This window comes from Bactrocera tryoni, chromosome 3, assembly GCF_016617805.1.
Source record: "Bactrocera tryoni isolate S06 chromosome 3, CSIRO_BtryS06_freeze2, whole genome shotgun sequence".
Taxonomy (NCBI): domain Eukaryota; kingdom Metazoa; phylum Arthropoda; class Insecta; order Diptera; family Tephritidae; genus Bactrocera; species Bactrocera tryoni.
Window position 1 is genome coordinate 13857406 of NC_052501.1, and position 22034 is coordinate 13879439.

Sequence of the window (22034 nt, forward strand, 5' to 3'; positions counted from 1 at the left end):
CTTCATACCTAAAACATTAACCAAAATGTGTTGAGATCTTTAGATGATCCCACTAATGCAAGCACGACGATTTTATAGAACTGTTATAATAATTTTTTGTATGTTATCCTTATTGACAGAGGTTGTTGGATGACTCGCATATGGCTAGTTCTCGATGACCTTCATTGAATGCTTTGCGTCCCTAAAATATTTGATTTTGGGTTAGGCTAAAAAATAATAATATACAATCACTTACCATTATACTCGATAGATTTGTTGAATTTTACTAAATTGTTTATCTATACAGGTTAGGTTAGGTCGTATTCTTTATTCAAAATCGATGGATCTCACTTGGACAGTTTTTCGTCCTTTGTGATACCATAAATCGGCGAAGGCTTTGAGCTTACCACCTAATGACTTGGTAGGCATCAATCGTAGGCACTTCGCTAGGTTCGCCAAAGATGTACCTACCGAGATATTTCAATTCCAAAGTGGCAAAAGCCCGGTAATAGTGGAAGAAGTGACAAAACGACTTCATGGACCATAAGGATCTCGCAGTCGCACAAGTGTGATTAAGACGGAGGCAGTCTTGACATTTACCCCAACAGCAACACGGTGTCACTCCCACATACTCAGGTAAAGGAATACCTCGGCCACCAGCACAGTGGTCAACCAAATCCAAAAACTTCAGTCCGAGTCGATATCCGAGGTAAGGTTCGTTAGTAGTTCGCAATGCCATTAATGCCGTAGGTGATTTCGCGTTACCCAACATGCACGCCGTGGTTACGGCTTACCTTACATCCTTTATATGAGACCAATAACTTTGAAATTACTAGTTTTATTATTTTCTCTGTTAAATAGAACTATTATGAAATAAATTTAAAATATTTTTCGTAATTTTCAAAGTTTTTTTAAAAATACGCATTATAAATTACAAGCTGCGTTTGCAACTGTGTGAGCCTCGAAAATTTATCGAGTCGCCTATGTTTCTATTTCGATTACAATTAAATATATTTTTCAAGCTCGTGACTGTTCGCATAATATTTTATACCTTCAATGATATCTGAGAGCCGTGGAAAAAAATAATTTCAATTCAGTTGGAGGAATAACGACTGTACTTCGAATAAATAGTTGAGGAACATGGACATGAACTACAATAATACAGATAACGACGATAAGATGTAGAAGACTTCGATTTCGGGATTGGGCAACTCCGGTGTTGCAATCTGTCATCTATTAAGTCAACTGACAAAAGTATCTATATTTTATCATAAAGCTTAATATTTTTGAAGTTATATCATAATATATACTCAGCACATTTTGACGTATGATCGCTACTTGTGTTGCTTACAGTAACTTTCAATATTCATCTCGACCAAAAAAAGGAATTTAATGGCAAACATTTTCGAGCGATTAGTTTTTACAACTTTCTACGTCGATTGACTTAGCTACAGTGCATCGATAAACTTAATTAAATTTTTTGGCGATGAAGCTTCATCAAAGATCAGTGTTTATCGATGATATGGTAAATTCAATCGAGGTCACAGAACATTCTAAGCGGAATTTTATGAATGTCGTCTAGTTGTTGTTCCGGAAACTATTGGTGCTGTGCGCAAAAATATTGCCAGATCGTCATGTAACCTAGCGTGAGATAGAGACAACTACGAGTATAAGTATTAATGGGAGCAACATACATTCAATATTGCAGCCCTCACAATTTTTCGATCGCTCAAAAAAAGGCTCGTGAAGATCCTATCTTTGCCTACACATAAGTACAGGTGCTATTGAGAGCGACTTCAATCAAAGGTCTACACATAAATACAGGTGCTTTTGAGAGAGACTTCAAACAAGTCATAATAGCAAATGCTTTCGGAAATCTCCACCTGTCAGCTTTTTTTAATCAACTTTCATAAATCGATGTTTTCGCAGAAAAAATGTTGTTTCTATTTTAAACTGAGATCTGTAAAATATACTATATAGTTCTACTCCGCTTAGAACCAGAGTCATCTACATAAATATCATTGCCATGACATCAGGCTTCGCTTTTCCCAAAAATACCTACACTGCGTGTGTGGTATATGATCTTAAACTCGTCTAGCCGAAAATCGTATTTTCTTTATTTCACCATTGCAATTTTACAACATTCCCAACTTTTTTCTTAGAACTCACCGCCACTTGCTTTGGACCATAAAAGCCATTAATGTGTTGAAAACTTGAAATTTATGCGTTACCTTATGGCCTGCCTGGCTCACCGGTTGTATGACAACGGCAGGCATCGATGTGTGCGTACTAAACTCAATATATTTAGTTTTCTTTTTCACTATTTTTCAAGTCTCTGCAAATGTGTTTGTGTGTGTGTTATTTGTGTTTTGATTACACGCTCAAATTGCTTCTATGATTGCGCATCCTCGCAGTGCATTTGCGCGCCAAAGCTGTGGAAAAGTGGAAAAGGTGTGAATTTTCTTGGAATCCTTGTAATCGCTGCGCTGATTGCTCCTCCGACGATGGCGCTTGGTCGTGGTTATCGCCGGCGTGAAAGTAGTTAGTCTCAGGAGCAAGCAAAAAAACCAATGTTTGTGTGTTTATATACATACATACTGGTTAAAGTCTTTGTTGTAGGTGTTGGTGGGCTAACACCTGCAATTGCAGTTGCATGGCTTGCTTTATTGTTTGATAAGCTCACGCTTGTTTAATGTGCGATGGTGGCGTGGGTAGAACGCCACTATCTATAGTTTAATGGTGTCTGCAACTCTCTGATTGCTTTTGTTTTGTTGAACATAGTAAGTGATGTGTGGGTTAGATATAGGCACGTTGCATTGTCTTTTAAGGGAACATTTTATTACTAAAATTAGAGTTTTGGAAGTCTGCATGGAGTTATTATATATCATTTAGAGTTTGCGTTTTCTCAAAGATTTCGTATCTCGACAGGTTCTATTGCGAATTGTAAAAGTAATCGCTCTCAAATGTAGGCAACGACGCCTTTATATGTAAATACAGCGAATACAAAAACATTGCCTACATTTAGGAGCCAAACTTTTCTATTGAATACTAAAAAACCCCATAACTACTTTGGCAGGGATTATGAAACTTTTTGTATAAGTATTTCCATTCTGGAGTTGCTTAAATATTTTATATCATAAAAATATGAGAAAAGGATTTTAATGATATAAAAAAACTTGTCTAAAAGGCATGCTTTGAAGCTTCATAGAATCCATAAATTTTTTTTTTTTGCGAGATCCTTCCATTTCTAAACACTCTATGTTGAACCCACCAAAAAGTCACCCATTCAAAGCAAATTTCCTTTCGCATAGCCATTTTACGCATTTATATATGCCAGAAAACCAACGCACCACTGCCATCTTTCAAGCCTTTCGTAGACTCACTCGCGTCGTTTTGCCTTTACGGCTGCTAAAATACACCTCAGCGCCAGTCGATCGCCCCCCAAAGCATTGCCAAAATATTTTCACATAATTTCTACAAACTTTCGCATCTTCAAAACACTATCGCACGAATGTCAAACCATCAAATCTCCATAGAATGCCACTTGAGCTTGGAGCATGCCACTCATTTTGTGTGTAGTCGATGATTAGGGAATATGAAAGTATTTTAAAACGCACCAGAACTGCCACTTAATCCTTTTCGGAAGGATATATATTCTTTCTCCTTTCAATGGCGGCAAACTAAAAGTCATAAGTAATATTGTATTAAAATTTCGAGAAAGAAGCATGTGGAGGCAAAACTATTGCAAGTTGCTAGCGTAAGAGAATAGTTAGATATACAAATGTAAGGTACAATATTATACATAATTTCTTAGGTATCTTGAATGAAAATCGATTTAAATAAGAGTTCTTCTAGAATGCTTGTTCTCTATGTATTATTTAGATTCTTTAGAAATGCACCTAAATGTAGGCAATATTTTAACTCACTCTTACTTTGCTTTTATTACACAAAATCTGGCCGACATTTAGGGTGCTATATAAACTGAAGCACAGGGAGACAGTAGTTGAAAACTAAGCAAAAAAGTCTTTTGCTTTAAAACCAAAGTTTTTTTAATAATTTCTAAAATCAATAGGTATAATACCAAATTTATTTGCAGTATATATTTTGTAAGTGTGCTGTACTTGGATATTGTTTTCATGGATTCCAGAGGAGATATTTTGATCTTTTGCTCGTTCACTCATATAAATAACTTTTTCTAGGTGAAATGTATTATATATTCTTATCTATTTTGTAATTGATATTGATACAGAGCTTTCAAATAAAAATTTTATTATTTCTTTTCAAAACAAAAACACTCTAATTATTAAGAAAATTCACTTGTTTTTTTAATATGAAGAACAATCGACACAGTTAAGTTCTGAATATGACATTCAAATGGCCTCCGCGTCTCTTTTGTGGGAACGTTTTCGATGAACTCAATTTTCGAGTACAAAAAGTAGTCTAATGGTGTTTAATCACAACTTTAGGGAGGCCACTCAATGTCACAATTTCCTGAAATAATCGAATCTATAAACTTTTCTCGCAATAATTCCGTTGATGCACGTGCTGTGTGGCACGTAGCTCCAGCTTGTTGGAACCAGATGTTGTTTAGATAATCTCCATCCAATTGCGGTGATAAAAAATTGGTTATAATCGATCTATGCCGCTCTCATTTCGAAAGAAGTACGGACGGGTCGAATGATCGACTAAAAACCACACCAAATAATTTGTGGACTCTCTTCCCACCAGAATCGACAGTTTTGTTTATTTACCGCACCACACAGATGAAAGTGAGCCTCATCGGAAAAGATGATTTTCTTAAAGGAATCTTTATCATTTTCAAGTTGTTCCAAGACAAAGTCAGCAAATGCACTACGTTTACGATGGCCCAATGGCTTCAGTTCTTGAATGAGAACAATTTTAGTCTAATATAAGCTAAAATCTTTTATCAAAATCCGCCAGGTTGTGGTTTGAGATGGTCCCAATTCTTGAGAACATCTTCGAATCGACAAATTGTGGTCTTCAGCAACGCTTGTCTAAACGGCAGCAATATTTTCATTATTTCGAGCGGTTCTTTATCCCATTGACACTTGAGTATTATGTAAAGAAAATGTATGCTCGCAATTTTCAGAAATACGACAAATCGCGAGCACAGGTGGACGATTATTACGACCAGAAAAAGGCAAGACTGCACAAAAAGTTGTAATTGGAGAACGATAGTAGTATTTTGATAATAAAATTGAATAATTTGTAAACATTGTTGCATATATCTGTCCATGATAAAATTGTAAACACTATTGGATACAATGAAAAAAAATTACATATCAGAACATGCTAAAAATGGTCGAAATGACATAATAACGTCGGTGCTTCTAGGTCATAAACTTGATGAAGAATCACTGCTCTGGTGGAATTTGGATTGACTGGGGAAAAAAAACGACACAGCTTAAGAACGTACGTACTGAATTAAAAGTTCCATTTGTTAAAAGTTTCAATTCGTGCTGGGTCTGTAGGCTACAGTTTTTAGAAATGATGGAAATAAATAATTTATAGAACTGCTTGTTACATATTTAAAAGGTAGGGTAGCACTGTGAACTGCAGACGTTATTGAATTCATTGAATTTCGTTTCTTTTTGTCATTATAATGGATTAGAAACTCTTAAGTACCAATTTCCTTCCCATCCTGGTTGAGCTGATTGGCCTTAAAGGAATTTCGCTTGTAAAAAGTTTCGAAAATTTTCGTACTCGTATAAGCTTAAGATTTCTCGGACCCTATTCTTTGCTGCTGTCTTCTTTTGTAACTGTTATTATACTTTGTAAAGGGTATATTAAGTAGGCCACCACGTTTTTAACACCTAGCAAAAACCGTCAGAGACCCTATGAAATATATACTTAATTGTTCAGATCGGATCACTATAGCATATAGCTGCCATACAAAGTGAACGAACGGAATCAAGCGCTTCTATGGAAAACTTTTTCATTTCAGGAGATATCTTCGGCCTGATTCTTACCTTAGACAATTGTCCAATCTTCGAAGAATTTGTTCAGATCGAGTCTGCCATACAAACAGAGCCATCAAAGTTCTTGTATGGAATCTTTTCTACTAGTGAAGGCTATTTTACCTAGCTTCTGTGCAATCGAAGATAACGGTGTTATTTATTTTGCTAGACTTTTCATCCCCTACTTCTGCGCGATAAAACAAATTGCCGTCTGTCAGCGTAGTAGTCGCGGATATGCACTCAAGCGCAATTACCAAGGTCGCATTTGTAAGCGTCAAGTGCAGCAACAACAACATTGCAGCTCGCGGTGGATGCGCACACATATGAAGCCATCAAAACGAAGTTGCATAAAAATAAAACTAATTTTTCGAAATTGAAAAACCGACAGCATTTTGTTATTTTGCACACAGCTGTAGAAATGCACGCACGAAATACAGCAAAACAAATCTTGAAGTCTGCTCGTCATTCCAATGCAAAGTGTTGATTTTGTTTTTGCACATTGCACGAGCGTGTTGCTGTAGGTGCCGCTGCTCGCATACATATTCAGAGAGACTGTTGCCGCAGCCTTTGTTTTGCGCTACTTTGCTTCCCGTCTTACCGCGCGCATTTCGCTTGGCAGCCTTTCTCGATAGCAGCAAAGCAAAGCAGATGAAAAATGTGGGTTGACGCTGCCGTGGACGCTGATAGATGTGCGGGCCGTCACTGCCAAGCAAGCGGTTAGGCACCGCAGTGTACAAAAAGAATAAGAAGAATGAAGCGCTAGTAAGCGATATCGAGACGACAGACGGTGAATTGCCCCGCAGGCTAGCTCGGTTTGGCTGACTGATTCTGCCTTGAATGCTACAACTGCTGCCTGCTGGTAAAGTTGCACTTGTTGTTGTTGTTGTTATTTTTGTTGTTGATGTGACTGTCAAAAGCTTTGCCGTCAAGATGGTTGTCATTTCTCAATGCAACACTTTGCGTGCGAGACGCCTCTCCGTGCGTGCCTGCGTGCGCGCAGCGCCGACGAGCGCGGCGTTTGGCTTGTTTATGCCACACATGATTGCATTGTTGTTATTTTTGTTTTTATGTTTAACCTCTCTTGCCATTTATTGCCCTCATTGCCATGTTGAAGTAAATTGAAAGCGATTTTTTGCGACTTCTTTTGCCAACAAGCGAGGAAACAGAAAACATTTACAACGTTTCTGGTGCGTGTACAAGCGGTGAGGGCAGAGCGGTTGGTGTGTGTTTGAAAAATGTTGTTGCTATCTTGCTTGCATGTGGGTGACAGCACTCATAACTGCGCGAAAATCATATCCAATTTTTGTTTTGCTTTTCTCATTTACTTTTTCCTTACATCCGTTTGTGCAGCCACCGACGATTCACGCCCCTTCTTGAGTTGTCCTTCTTACGTTGTTCAATTTTTCTTATTTCCATTTGCCTGATTCCATCATCTTCGCACGTTGTGCTTACACCGCTTTGTGCGTTGGTGCGAAATCTAATTTTTATGTTGGAAATGATGCGTCGCATATGGTTGTATATATATGCATATGTATATACATACATACTCACTCACTCATGTATAAATGTGCGCTGTCTCCTTTTGTATTGTCTGCAAATACGTAGCATACCCGCAGGCGACTTGCCGTCTGACTGGATAAAAGTCTCTTGATGCTGCCATAATCTAAGGCAATTTAGTTGATTTGATTTGTGCTCGAGGATAATGTGGCCAACACTAATGCGCACACTACTACAAACAACCACACACACACATACAAGCACCTACGTCTGCCTCACAGGCACCTTAAAGTATGCTTGCTTGATGACGTATGTTGCCGCTTAGAAAAATATCCCTCTGGTACAATTTGCGTGGGGCACATTTGTGTGGCAAGGGCGGCGCTTTGCTAAGTGTATGCTCGCGATTTGTGTTAGATTGCACAATTTTCTGTAGTAAAGCATATTATGGACATTTTTTTTTAAACGAAAATGAGTGAAAAATATTCTTGGCAGCAATAAGAGTTAAAATTAAGCATTAAGGAGTTAAGGGAAAAAAGTTTACCAGAGGTTTTGGTTTTTCCATGTAACTAATGCCTTGAAATCATTGAGCGCAATGCCAAGGACTTTGGATAATAGTATTTTTATCGGAAACAAAAATATTTGAGCAACAAAAAGGCATTCAAGAAGGATCTTGTCTCAGTCAGCTGTCCCTTCACCGCAGTTTGCAACTATAATAGCCAACAAGTAAAGAAAACCTTATTGGAAAACCCTTTAGTTGTTTTAGCGGAGTTTTTAATCTCCTCTCATAGAATGACGCCACTTTTCAAGAGAGATAGAGAGAAAGAGGCGCTTGCCGGGGAAGAGATACAAGACAAGTCAACATCTTACCACCGTATTCCAGGTTGGCACTCAAGAACTGAAACCATCGGACCACTATAAAGGTGGTGAATTTGCTGATTTTGCTTTGGAGTAACTTGAAAATGATAAAGGTTTTCTTTAAGAAAATCATCGTATCCGATTAGGCTCATTTTTATCTGAGGGATGCGGTAAATAAGCAAAACTGTCGATTCTGATACGAAGAAAGAAACCACAAATGTTGACAGGAGTTATTCTGCGTTGAATTTCGAGGCTGACGTTGTTGTTGGTGTTAATGCTGGTTTCAATATAGACGAAATTAGCTACGATTTCGTAGTTATGACTTTTAGCAGTGAGGTGGGAGTCAAGTGCGACGACTGTTTGTTTGATGACAGGAGACAGGAGGAAGTCATTGATCTTTAGCAATAAACCAAACTCTCTTCAAGCTTTTAGAAGTCAATTTTAAACGGGATATTCTTGACATATGACTAGATTTAGTGGAAAAAGAACTTGAAAATGGGGTTCATACAATTCGTTCCTGCAAAAGAAGTTGTAGAGGGCATTTGCATGATGATTTTTTTGTTTATTTTTTTTTTTTTATAACTCATATGACTCTAATTAGAGAACCCTGTATATATTGGAAGTTGAATTCGGTTGTGTACTACGGACAAACATTTTCAGCGTTTTCTGAAGGAAGTCATACTTTCGGTGAGCCGATCGAATTGGCTGAGATCGATTTTACCCTCAACAAAGTTGTGATAATCTCAAAATGCTTCGTCGATCCATGACATCACAATGGACCAGCGTCTACTGTTCAAATGAAATTTCAGTAATCTCTGTCCTGGAAACAGTCACGAAACCTCAGCTAATATATTACTTCAAGATCTCTAACCAACTTTTCATATTTTGGCTTGCATATTTTGAAGCTAGTTAGCCAAAGTTCAAAAATTAAACATCTCTCTCTATCTTTCACATATTCACTATATTGATTTTACCCCTGAAATGACTTATAAACAATTGTACTTATGGAAGAAAAATATTTTTGGACGTCAATTTCAAAACATTAAACAGAAATAATTCGCACAAGATCATGTGAAATAGAGCGGATGCAAAACAAGGAAGCTTTCTACTCACTTCTTCTTTATTAGCGTAGACACCGCTTACGTGGTTATAGCCGAAAAAGGCAACAGCCTCGGATGATTAGTGCCGTGCTTAGAAGTTCACGCAAATGAGGAAAGTTTTCCGAGCGCCATTCACTTGGGAGTGGCCAGAAACGATTCTTTCACATATGGTTCAGCAGATCACAACAATCGGTCTTGAACCAAGTATCCTCTGGACAGCCAAAAAACATCCGTTTGAAGACGAGAAACTGAGAAGGCAAGTGTCGTGCATTGGAATTGGGACCCGCCACGTTAAAAAACACCGCCATAAAAATAAACAAAACAGTCTATACTCACACGATCTCGAAAAGACATGCTGCATGATTGTCACAGATCACAACTTACTTACATCACATGCAAGCTGTATAACAATGTCACATGTAGAAAGTACAGGGAAGTAGGCACTAAAGAGGAGACAGACACTGGAACAAATCCTCTGCTTATATCTGAACTTATCTAGAACTCAGCTTAGATATCTAGAAGCTTCGCAGTTCAAGGGACTTGATGAAGTATCAGTAGTAGATGTCAAGTTTCTATTAAACTTCACAAAAAGCGTTGACGTTCTACACGACGTAAACTTCAGCCACACATTACAAATTACCCGTAGGTGTATGCTCGGCGTGTCAGCCAACCAGTGTAACATAACTTAACCAAATTTGCTCAGCAATCAAAAATTTTTGTTAGGTTATATCTCCATGCTTTCTCTTAGTACATACTGCATCAACATTGTCTCAAAACTGATTCCATAGTTCTCGTTTTCCTTCACTACTCTACATCTACACATGTATTTATGTATCAACATAGATATATATACGTATTTATGTACAAAACCAAGGTAACAAAATGAAAATGTCATGGTATCCTGCCACCTATTTGCTTTGGGGAAATCAACAAATTCCAGCCTAACAACACACCAGTTGAAGACAGCAAAGCGATAAATTCGAGTAACTTAGACAACGAAGCACAGCTAGTAACAGTAGGGTTCACAATACATTTTGTAGTGCCGAAAACTTGTCAGCTTAAAACGCAAATATTTTACAACAAAAGTCTCTTGGAATAAGAAATTTAAATAAATCACAAAATGGGCAAGAAAAGCAAAGCGAATAAATTGGCGAAAATGTCGGAGGAGGAGCGAGCGCGTTATATGCAAATGCGCGCCGATATCGAGGAGGAGGCGCGACGCCGCAAAGTGCAGCTCATATCGCTCTTCATGAAAGTAAGTGCCAAAAATTTTTTGAAAATCTTTAAATTTCCAACTAATCCCTTTCATTCTTGCTGTAATTTGTGTCGTAGAATAAGCTCAAGAAGGAGGAGGCCTTCAGTCGGCTGAATATGGCCAAAATCAATCAGGAATGGCGTTCCATCTTGCGTCAGGTGAAAGTGCAGGAGCTGCGCAAAGACATGGTGGAGTTGCAGAAATTCTTTCAAGAGCGTCTCGATCGTAAAGATGCCATTATCAAGCGTTTACTCAACGATATCGATATAGCTGAGGATATGTACTCGACGCTGCAGCAGTCACATATGGAGATTATTAATAAGATGATTGGTAAAGTGCACAGATATACTATATATAAGAATATTCATACACTGTACGAAAATGTTCTAATTTCTTACATACCCAAATCTTTATAACTTTACCTTTACCGGCATTCGATCTCTTCATAAATCAAGCTTATAATTGAAATTATTTCCAACCACGCTTAATAGGCATCCAACAACAACGTATGCAGTTCTTCAAAGATACTTATGAGCAAAATAAAACGGCTGTTCTTGAAGAATATAGTCACGATTTCTCCGAGTTTCAAGAAAAACGTCTAAAGGCCTTGGACCAATTGGAATGCGTTAAATATCAACTGGAAGATGAAAGTGAAAAACGTGCAATGGAAAGAGAAGAGCGACATCTGCAGCAATTAGACGACTTGAAGAGTGAGGTAAGAAAATAATATTATTCGTGAAATTTCTCTCTGTCCATAAAGCGAAGTGTTTACCATCTTTCACTAAGCAGCTTGCTTTGACCAATATGCCTACTCCGAACGAGCTTTTCTCATGGCTTACCTGAATTACTTACTTTTTGGAGAAATAATGTTCATGAGGTGTTCAAGAACTATGAAGTAATTAGGCAGTTCCGCCAACAATTAGGCAAATACCTGTCCTGTCTCGCAAAATGAGAGCAATGCGAAGACAAGTGATATCGAACTTCTTTTGTTTTTCATGAGCTTGAAAGTGTATATATTTCTTTATAGATGATTGAGTCATTCGTGCTCGAAGCTTTCATTAATTTTTTCAGAGCTTTCAGCTTTTGGTCAAATAACTCTTTAGTTTATTATAACCAAGTTCTAAGCTGTTGGGAATAAAGTTTCTCTCCCTCCATAAAGCCAAGTATTTATCATCTGTAACTCTAAAGCTTGTCTTGACCAATACGCCTGCACCGAGCTTTCGAACTTTTCTTTGTTTATATATAAGTGTGAAAATGTATACATTTCTTCATTAATTTCTTTGACTTTCTTTGATTAATTTTCTCAGAGCTTTCATAATTTCAGTTAAATGTCTTTTTGGTTTAATTTAACCAAGTTCTAAGCTCATGGTAATAATATTTCTCTCCGTCCACAAAGCCAGGTATTTATCAACTATAACTTTGAAGGTCGTTTTGATCAACATGTCTGCTCTGAGCTCTGAGTTTTCGAATTTTTCTCATCGCTTACTACCATTGAGTGCCTTTTTGGAGAAATATTGTTCATTACTGGTTTGAGAACTATGAAATAATTAGGCTGTTTCCTGAAAAAGTAGGAAAATGCCTTATAAGCTTAAAGCTCCTATTATAAACTCCGAATATCTAAGCAATGAGAAGACTACTCGACGTCACTTCTATTGTTGTATGACAGTGAATGTTTGCTGTTTTGCTCATTATATGAATTGGTCGTGCGAACTCGAAGCTTTATATGGTAAAGAAAGATTTCAGATTTTCGGCCGATTTTCAAGAACTTTTTGGCGAAGCATGAAATTTCAGTAGAAAAAAAAATCAATTGACTTTGCTAAGTTCTTTTTATAGCTTTGCTGACCCTAAATCGAGGTTCTTGATTATAACCACAAATACAAATCATCTTAATACAATTCAATTGAAAACCACATTGAACTCCTGCCAATCGTCACAATTCACTTTAGCATATTCGGTCATGCAATTGATGAGATCACGGGAGTAGTGGCATTTGTCACGTCTGCGCTGTGACTCCAAATATTGGAAGCAATCCTGTATGGTGTCGGTGTAGAAGTTACGCAGCTCACGATCACGTAGATCACGTGTTAGACCATACTGCACCTTATAACGATCCGGATAGTCGTCAGAGTTGAGCTGTTGAGAGGGAAAAAATCACATAAATTGAAATCTCTGCCTTTCTGACACAACTTCTTGCCCCACCTACCATATTCAATTCGTCGAAGAAGCAATGCACGACGCAAGCAACATCGGCTGTATCATTTTTTCCATTTCTGTTGTTGCCATTGTTATTATTATTGGAATTATTCTGATTGAAGCCGCGTTGACTATTGCCATTACCGCCATTGCCACCTGAATTGCGACCACCGCTGTTAGTGCCACCATTACCATTACGATTTCCACCATCACCATTGCCGCCGCCACCACCTCTATTACCATTTCCGTCATTATTATTATCGTAGCGGCCACCATTATTATTTGAAGAGGCTGAAGAAGCCGATCTATTGTTGTCCGAACGATTATTTTGCTGCCGATCACGATTGCGTTGTTGCAGCACATTACGATCGCGATCATGATTACCATTATTGTTGTTATAGTTGTTGTTATTGTAATTGTGATTATTTGGATTATTAGCATTTCCATAATATTGATCAGCATTGTCGTCATAATCGTAATTGTAATCGTAGCGTGAGTTTCCGCCATGCTGCGGCCCGAAATTCGATTGATGCAACGGTCCGTAGGGATGATTGTGATTGTTGTTGGAACCCATTGATCCTCCACCGATCGGATGTACACTTTCACCGATCTTACGCATGCAATTTCGTGTAATACGTTTTAGCTCCGATTCGGAGGGTCCATCGTCCGTGCGGCACTTCAGCGCGAGCACATAGAACAGTAAAGAAGAAACAACGTTATCCAGAAAGGAATGAACGATAAGCAAGCAAGCGATCGCTTCGACATGATCGCGCGACATGTTGACTCAAGTCACACGAAGGCAACTATTTAAAGAACTCTGAGCGCGCATTATATACAATATTCACTGAATTTAAACCTCTTCCTGTCAATCAAACTGGCACGCGATCGCTCTACTGTCGGCGATAAGCGGTAACTGCGCAGTATTCCCAATTATATGGCTGTCAGCAACTCATAACTGTCAAACAGAGTTGTTACAATGAAATTATGACAACAAAATATACAAATTTACTAACCATTTACTATCCACCAATCCCCTCTCCCTCCCTTCATCTCTCACTAACTTGCAGATGCAGCTCTACATTGAAAATATCACCAAAAGCGGTGAGGAAAAACTCGAACGTCTGTGGCAGGAATATCAAGATGTGCTCGCTGGTTATATGCGTCACACCGAAAGTTTCTACTCTGAGTATATGGATCTGAAGGAACGTGATCAGGAGAGCGCTAATACGATACGCGATCATTATCATCAAATAGAACGTGCTAGTGATCAGTTAGCTCATCTCAAGCTGGTCTATGCCGACACCTTAGAGAACAATGAAGTTAAGGTGGTGTATTTTGTGAAGCTTAGAGATGATCTGCAGCAACGTTTGTCAGAGTCGAAAGCAAATTTCGAGTCTGAAATGAAAGCCGATGAGGAGCGTTTCAAGTTAATGAGCGTCGTGAGTTATAATGTGTTGAAGGTAAGGAGAAAAAATGTTCTCTCATTACTTGAGTGCACTAAAATTAAATCTGTCTGATTGTAGCACCTGAAAGGCATCGCAGCTGAGGGTGAAACCCTTCTGCAACTGGCACTCGTTTGCCGCAAAAACGAGACTGAGCGCGAGCAGTTGTTGCCTTTGGGCTTGCCACCGCTGCCCAAGCCGATGTTTGAGGAGACGCAAACTGAAGCGGAAGTAGAAGAAATAATGCGTTCGGAGCAACCTTCTAAATTAGAAGAAGTGAATTTTATATTATGTTCTTTCTACATATTTTTTTTACTTCTCTAAAGTGCGATTTACTTGTAGGCTCTAAATTTTCAAAAATTCATCGAAAATACGGTGAACATAATTGTATACCAAAATTGGAGCCAATAGTACTTGGATCAATTTACTTGTAGTTTTTTTTTTTAAACTTCCAAGATGAATAAGCATTTTGATATTTGGTAATTCAGCCAAGTCCATTGTTCTCTCATCTAATCCCTGAAACCGAAGCATTCAGTACAAAATGAAACTTTTTCTTTATTATTATATCTCTTTATTTATTCCTACTGTAAAAGGTGGAAAGCCTGTATATCTTAGGCGTTATGAATGGAAAAAAAGATTTCATTGATTCACCAAAACGTGAAACGTGGCTGGACAGAAACTTCTACTCTTTCAGGTCTAATCCAAAGGGTATTTGTTTTCTGAGATAACAGTCTAAATTTAAGTTAATTTTTAAGGTCTTTCGATCCAAAATTTATATGTGCCGGGTTCAAAGCCTCACATTGCGAGGTCTTTACCTTATTTCATTATAATGGATTAAGAAGTCACTTAATAGAGAATCTTAGGTCTTCAAGGAATTTCGGATCTAAGAGGATCCACGGGGTGCATTCTGGAATGTATGGAAGGTCGCCTCCGCACAATACATCTGGGGTAACTCTAATTGACCTGCGGCCTTCACGGCATGCAATAATCCGTTATAGAACATGACCTCGATTTCGACTCGAACAATGATTTTAGGATACTTTTTTGGATTTGGTTGAACCCTGCGCTGGTCAGTATGTGAGAAAAACACCCTTTAGGAATAAATAAAGAGTTAATGGTGAGGATGCCTCTGTCCCATTAAAAGGTCGGAGGGCTGACCATCACTATTGATTCCATGTGATAGCTGTAGGTTTGGAAGATGTCGGCTATGAACACATTGCTCCCTGTGAGTCAACCCTCGCACTGACCTCTTAAGAGAGATAACTTTGGAACTATTAAGAGGGCTCAGGGTTCCGGGTGTGTCACTGCCTGCATCTACAGAGTCATCCTCTACAAAATGCACCGAAAAACTTACCTCCGTTCCTACGACTGTCGGACGGACCCGGATTTTTATCCGGCCAAAGATTGTCAACTTGGCGCCATTCCTCAAAATTGCTTTAGGACGAATTTATGCCGTTATAACAACAACAAAAAACTTACCTTAATAGAGGTTCTTTTCTAGCCAACAGCTATCACTATTTGAAAGAACTTTGAAATTGATATTAAATGATATTGAAAGTTAACAAGAAGTTGAAGACCTAACACGCCCTCAAATCAGTTGATTTTGGACTGCCGTCGGGAACTTTTTTCAAATCAAAGTCCACTCAAGTATCAGCCCTTATAGTTATCTTGCAAAGTATATTTAGTCTGTAAACCAGTAGTCTTAGTCAGTAGTCCTTCCCGAAATTGTCGCATTGAACCACAACTCAACTCTTTCCTATATTTTTTCTATCATCCCTTCACACATGTAGTACGCCTTCGCCAATTGGATGTTGATGGAGAACTTCTGGCGTCGTGTCAACAACGCACGCGTCGACGTGGTCTGCATGAAGCAACAGAAGAAAAAACTCGAAACCGAGAATGCACAACTCAAAGCACAACTACAGGAGCTGCTGATCAACTTGAACCTGTGCAACGGTTCCAACCTACATGTCAACGACTATCTCGCCAAGCGACCGAGCAGCATGCGTGTGGATCGTGTGCAACAGCAGCATCTAAACAAAGATCAACGACAAACGAAGTGTCACAGCGCCGCCGAAGCGCGTCGCACATCGACAACAACGCCGAGTGGCGCCAACAACAAAAGCTTTCGGCGTCCCTTCACCGCTTGCATCGAGGCGAACTTCACCAGCACGGTGCGTACGGCGCGTTTGTTGCGCGGTAAACCGAAGCTGGCGAAAATTGAATCGTTCGTGCGGTTTTAATTATTTTATGATTTCTTTTTATTGCCCGCTCGCCTGACATGCCGCCATTAATTATGGCCGAGCAAGTGGATAATTAATTTCGCAGCAGTTAAATAAGTTAACATTTACAAGTAATTTATGGAAAAGTTTAAATTGTCATAAATTATTGTGTGACAGCCGTGTATAAGCATAAAAAAAACACACACTAGAAATAATAATATTCAATCAGAAAGTTGTTATCCTTTTATATATCCGCTCGATGATATACAGCTGAATGTGAGCTGTCATAAATTTGGTGGCGATGATTTATTGAAATTGCGAAAATTTCGCAGCGAACGTGAGAAATATGTTGTACGCATATATGTGAGTGTGTATATGTGTGTGTGTGCGTGCTTTAGCGGAAGCAAAAACTGTGGAAAACGTGGTATTACCATATTTTTGGTTGATATTTCGCTGTGCCCTTTATTATTGTGAATTAGAATTCGAAAATGTTTTTCATAGTTGTTGCCAGTTTGGAGGGGGAGATGGTGAGGGTGAGTATTCAGTATAAAATGTGCATGAAAGTGTCTGCCTATCTAGCGCTATATGCATACTCATCAGCCATGTATGTATGCCTCGCAAGCCATGACTATACAGTGACAGCATTATCCTGTGTCAGACTGCCGAAATGTTGCTCATACGCCGTGTCAAACAATATTTTAAAACAAAAACTGCCGGCAACAAATCAATTTTTGGCGCGGCAACAACAATAAAAATATGTGCGCTGATAGCAGCAACTGGCAAACAGACTTATCTTCGATTTACGTGTAAAATGACATAACTCAAAATACTCCAAATTTCTGCTCAGCACACAAAAAGCGCAGCATTTGCTTGTTTTATCGTATGCCAAAATATAATAACGGTATTTTTAAAACAACTTAATTTCTTAAATCAAATACTTTCGATCCTGCATAAGTTTTCTCAAATCGCAACTATCAAATGTTGCCTTTTTCTTCACTTTCCCATGTTTCGACTTATGCTACTCTTCAGTTAAACTGGTAGCTATACAGTTACTGCGACACTGTCGACATTGCATATTCATGTCAAATGTAGAAAACCATTTGTCACAAATCAGCAACTCAACAAAAGCACAAAAACAACGCAAACAACCGGTTTTTTGATAACTTCATGCGAAACATGCATAACTCAAAAATAAAAAAATTACAATATTTTGCAAAAAGCATTTGAAAATGTCAGCAAGCAGTGTCATCTAATGGCTTATTTGTAGTTAGGAGTGACGAACCGCCCACAACAACCATAGCAGGTGCGCTTCAACGGGCCCATCAGTTGCTGCCCAACAGGCTAACTACTGTTGATATGTTGTTGTTGCCGCCAATTATATATGTGTTTAGTGCGCTAAAAATATTACGCTAAACAGCTAACTATGTATTTATTTCCATTCACTTATCCACAGATATGTTATTACTTACTTTAGTGGCGATTTTAACAATTCCACTTTATGATTTATTTTGCTTATCATTTAATAGAATTTCACTCTGTAATTGAACATTTCAAATATTAAACCGCTATACCGGAAATATTTTGGAAATTTCGCATGAGCGTATATTTGTATTGAAATTATTTTTTTTTTAGTTTTTAATCTATATAAATGATGACTAACAGCTTTAATAGTAATGATTTTTAAAAGCTTTGGATTTTGATTAAAATAGTTTATATGACATTAGGGAAGATCTAATTAAGCGTTTCGAATCTATATATATACTAGAAGATCTGGCTACGCGTTGCTGTAGTATACATTTTATACTATTATCCGTATAATAAACTACTGAATACACTGAAAATTTTATTTACGAATAAAGGCGAAAGCCTTTTTGTCAGGGATTATATTTGAGGTTTAATTTTGAATATGTTCATACATAAATTTCATTGGAAAAGATAACGAATTTAAGGCTGTTTTCTCAATATCTGATTACCAGTCTTTCTGTCCAGTTATAGAGTTGTCAGCTTAAAAGGTTGTACTTAATAAACATCTATAATGTGTATGGTTAATGGAGATATCCGCTTAATAGGTCGTCCATTGAAGATAGCTTTCACTGTATTCTTTATTTATGAATTCTTTTAACTATTCTATCTTCTAACTTGGTTCGAACTGGACACATTGTGCTAAATTTTACTAAAATCGGTTAAGTAGCATAGGAGTTCATCGCGGACAAACAGCGTGACACGTAATTTTTATATACAAAGATATGTATTTTTACTGCTCAATTTGTATGGAACTTCATACTGAATGATACGATCTGAAAACTTAGCTTAGAGATTGTAGCGTTGCCATGATTTTTAAGGCAATTTGGAAAATAACCTTAGGCCACTTCTAAGTGATGAGATCGCAATAATTTTAACACCATTATTATATTTACAAACAGTGTTAATGAAATTGACATTTAACCGAATATTCCGACCACATACGATATTTATATTTCTTATGAATATTTACAAGCGGGGATAGTGCCTGATCGCCATTATGTCAAAATTTGATTGTGTCAATTGCCAGTCATCTTCTTCTTTTTCTTTATTGGCGTAACCACGGCCAGGATCTTCTCCACCCGGTCGTTCCAACGGAGTGGAGATATTCCTCTTCCTCTGCATCACCCGACGAGTGCTGCTTCGAATAATCTCCGAGTTGGAGTGTTTTCATCCAATCAGACAATATAACCTAACCAGCGTAGACGCTGTCTCTTAATTCGCTGAACTATCGTACTCGTATATCTTATACAGCTCATCGTTCCATCATCTGTGGTATTCGCTGTTGTCAATGCACAAAGAATCAGAAATATTCTTCAGAACCTTTCTCTCGAAAACTCGTAACGTCGACTCATCAGATCTTGTCATCGTCCATGCCTCTGCACCACATAGAAGGACCTGAATAATGAGTGACTTATAGAGTTTGATTTTTGTTTTGACATGTTTCCCCTGGTTCACTAAAAGATTCATTTGCTACGCTTCTTTGTACAACCTGGAGAAAATAGAGCTAACGGCATGGTTGTTATGGCCAATGATATCGATGTGATCGGCGTACACCAGCAGTTGTACACTCTTTTAGATGATTATACTTTCACTATTCAGATCTGCAGCTCGAATCATTTTCTCCAGGAGTAAATTGAACAAGTCACACGATAAGGAGTCGCCTTGTCTGTAACCTGGTTCGATATCGAACGGCTCGGAGAGATCCTTCCCGGTCCTCTCATCCGATGCATTTCATTGGGAGTGTTGTTCTTACGTGGCGGATCCCAGGCCCAACGCACAACTCTGGGGAGGGATACATACAAGTAGAAGATACTACTAATACCATCTATATGATTTCTAGCCAGCCCCTACCTTTAAAATATACGTATAGATATTTGGCAACTGAGGAACTGCTACTGAATGAGATATAGCATTTTGGATGAAGAAACAAGTGTTAGTTGACAAAAAATGCATTAGTGTGTTAATAAAGCATTTCGTTTTTTGGGGAAAAACCTGTTGAATTTGGGCTCTTCACCAGAGAAAACACCTTTGTAAAAACATTTGCTAAGTTGGAAGGAGGTGAAATGGGCACCGAGGACAATGAAGGTAGTGGAGGCCTTAAAAAGGCAAAAGCAAGGCCTAAAAACTTTGAAATTACCGATAAGAGGAGGTATGTATAAGAATACTGGCACTGCAGTATAAACAGAAACTATGCTACCATTAAGTATAGTGGTTTTTTGTTCTACAAAACCAGATGTCGGAATATATAATTTCCTATCGCTTTCATTACGACGACATTTGAAAATAAATTTCCCTGCAGCTTTTATAGTTTCTCTTCACTTAAGAATAATGTAAAAGGAGGAAGCTATTCCTGATACTAACTACTGGTTCTAGTCCTATTCTACCAGCCGAAGGCCCTTGTTGCTAGCGCTGCTAAATATTTATTTGTTAAATAATTTATTATTGTACAAATTTCTTAAAAATAAAAAAATAAAAATAAAAATAAAATAAATATTCTACAATATCATTATTATGTGAGGATTTCATTATGTCAAATACAATGACAGTCGTAGTCAACATGGGTGTCATTTGTAATTGACTGCAGATTGTAATATTAATAATTTTTATCGAAGTAGTGGAATATTATTTCGACTAAATATGCATAGCAAATTAAAAAGTTATAGAAGCTTGGCATAAAAAATTGGAAAAGAACCGCAAATGAAATGTCTGGAGGTTACATGTGTAACAGGCCGAAGCTCACAAGGAGTAAATCTGATACATATGTATCACCACTATCGCAATGCTTTACAAATTTTAATAGAAAGATCGCTCAGTTCATCGGAAACATAAGGGTTTATACCTCTGCTTAAAAATATATTTTGATTTGCCTTCAAATCTGTTTTCAAAGCAAAATAAAAAAGTCACAATTGCGCTTCACAAGAATGCTTTTATACAAAAGTGGGTCACAAAACAGTGTACAGTGTAAATTTTTATTCAAAAAATGTCAAATGGAAGCTTCAAATTTTGCTTCGCTTCGCTGCGTTTCGTTTCTGTCTGAACGTTATCATACAAAACAATGTTTCTGTCAAAACAAATGCTTTGTGCAAAGCGAAGCAAAAGTTCCACAATTGTAAAATCTAGCGACTCATGCAATTTTTTCAAATTAAACCCTGTTTACGCAATTACCCTGAAAGGTCTGGTTCAAAGTATGATAGTATTAGTAGAATGGAATTATCTTGAAAGGTCATGAGGACCTCTAACTCAAAAGGATGCCAATAATTTGATATGATTTGATACTATTGGATCATAAAAAAAGGTACGAACTTCTCCAACTGTATTTAATTGGATTTTTACACTATATGCTATATATTGCCATTAACAGTTAACAGCAAAGTAGCAAAAGCAAGTTTTTATTTTCACTAGAGCAAGGTTCTCAAGATTACTATTTTTTTTTTTTTTTCAAAGAATCTCACCATCAAATCGTCGCACTGCGCGCTCAACTCCTTCACCTTTCCACTATTTTAACTATTCACCAGCGAAGCGTAACAAGTGTCGCGTCTGTCATTTTGCCACACTGACAATACAATGAGCGGACATTATTATGAGTTGCTTTCTTGCTTTATTCTTATTTTGCCCACTATTGCTGTCACGACGTCTGTGTTCCTTTATTTACTCAAAATAAATGACATAACAAAGGCGGTAAACGCTACGTAAAATAAAATATGAAAATAAAATTTAAAAAATAAAGAAGAAAAAAAAAATAAAAATAAAATAAAAAATGCAAACTACAAACCGCTGGCAACTACCAGCAAAGCGTCGTATAGCACCTAAGGCCTTGGCAAACAAGCAACTACCTTTTGTCGCAAGTTGCAAAGACAGCCCGAACAACAACAACAACGGTTGCGACTATTGCGAGAGCAATACATTTATTTGCTGCTCACAGGCTTTGTGTGTGTGTGAATTTAGTTAACGTGGATTTGCAACTACTACTTGGTATGATTCTGCAGATT

At 37.7% G+C, this 22034-nt stretch overlaps 2 protein-coding genes across 2 annotated transcripts; one reads left to right on the plus strand and one right to left on the minus strand.

Moving 5' to 3' along the window:
- The first annotated feature begins 10529 nt into the window (after positions 1-10529).
- LOC120772438 (dynein regulatory complex subunit 2) lies at positions 10530-16715 on the plus strand. The gene is made up of 6 exons (XM_040101055.1): positions 10530-10664; positions 10742-10994; positions 11156-11379; positions 13925-14317; positions 14381-14575; positions 16090-16715. Exons 1-6 carry the CDS (start codon positions 10530-10532, stop codon positions 16540-16542), a joined length of 1653 nt encoding a protein of 550 aa, XP_039956989.1. The 3' UTR covers positions 16543-16715.
- Positions 12472-13670, minus strand: LOC120772439 (odorant-binding protein 59a). Its single transcript, XM_040101056.1, has 2 exons — positions 12868-13670; positions 12472-12797 (listed from the first exon to the last, which is right to left on the minus strand). The coding sequence occupies exons 1-2, from the start codon at positions 13633-13635 to the stop codon at positions 12561-12563; spliced, it is 1005 nt and encodes a 334-aa protein (XP_039956990.1). The 5' UTR covers positions 13636-13670; the 3' UTR covers positions 12472-12560.
- Positions 16716-22034: the final 5319 nt, after the last annotated feature.

Coding starts and splice junctions, on each gene's coding strand:
- LOC120772438 (XM_040101055.1), top strand. CDS start 10,530: ATGGGCAAGAAAAGCAAAGCGAATAAATTGGCGAAAATGTCGGAGGAG. Junction 10,665..10,741: donor TCATATCGCTCTTCATGAAA/GTAAGTGCCAAA, acceptor TTTGTGTCGTAG/AATAAGCTCAAGAAGGAGGA. Junction 14,576..16,089: donor AACCTTCTAAATTAGAAGAA/GTGAATTTTATA, acceptor TCACACATGTAG/TACGCCTTCGCCAATTGGAT.
- LOC120772439 (XM_040101056.1), bottom strand. CDS start 13,635: ATGTCGCGCGATCATGTCGAAGCGATCGCTTGCTTGCTTATCGTTCAT. Junction 12,798..12,867: donor TCTTCGACGAATTGAATATG/GTAGGTGGGGCA, acceptor CCCTCTCAACAG/CTCAACTCTGACGACTATCC.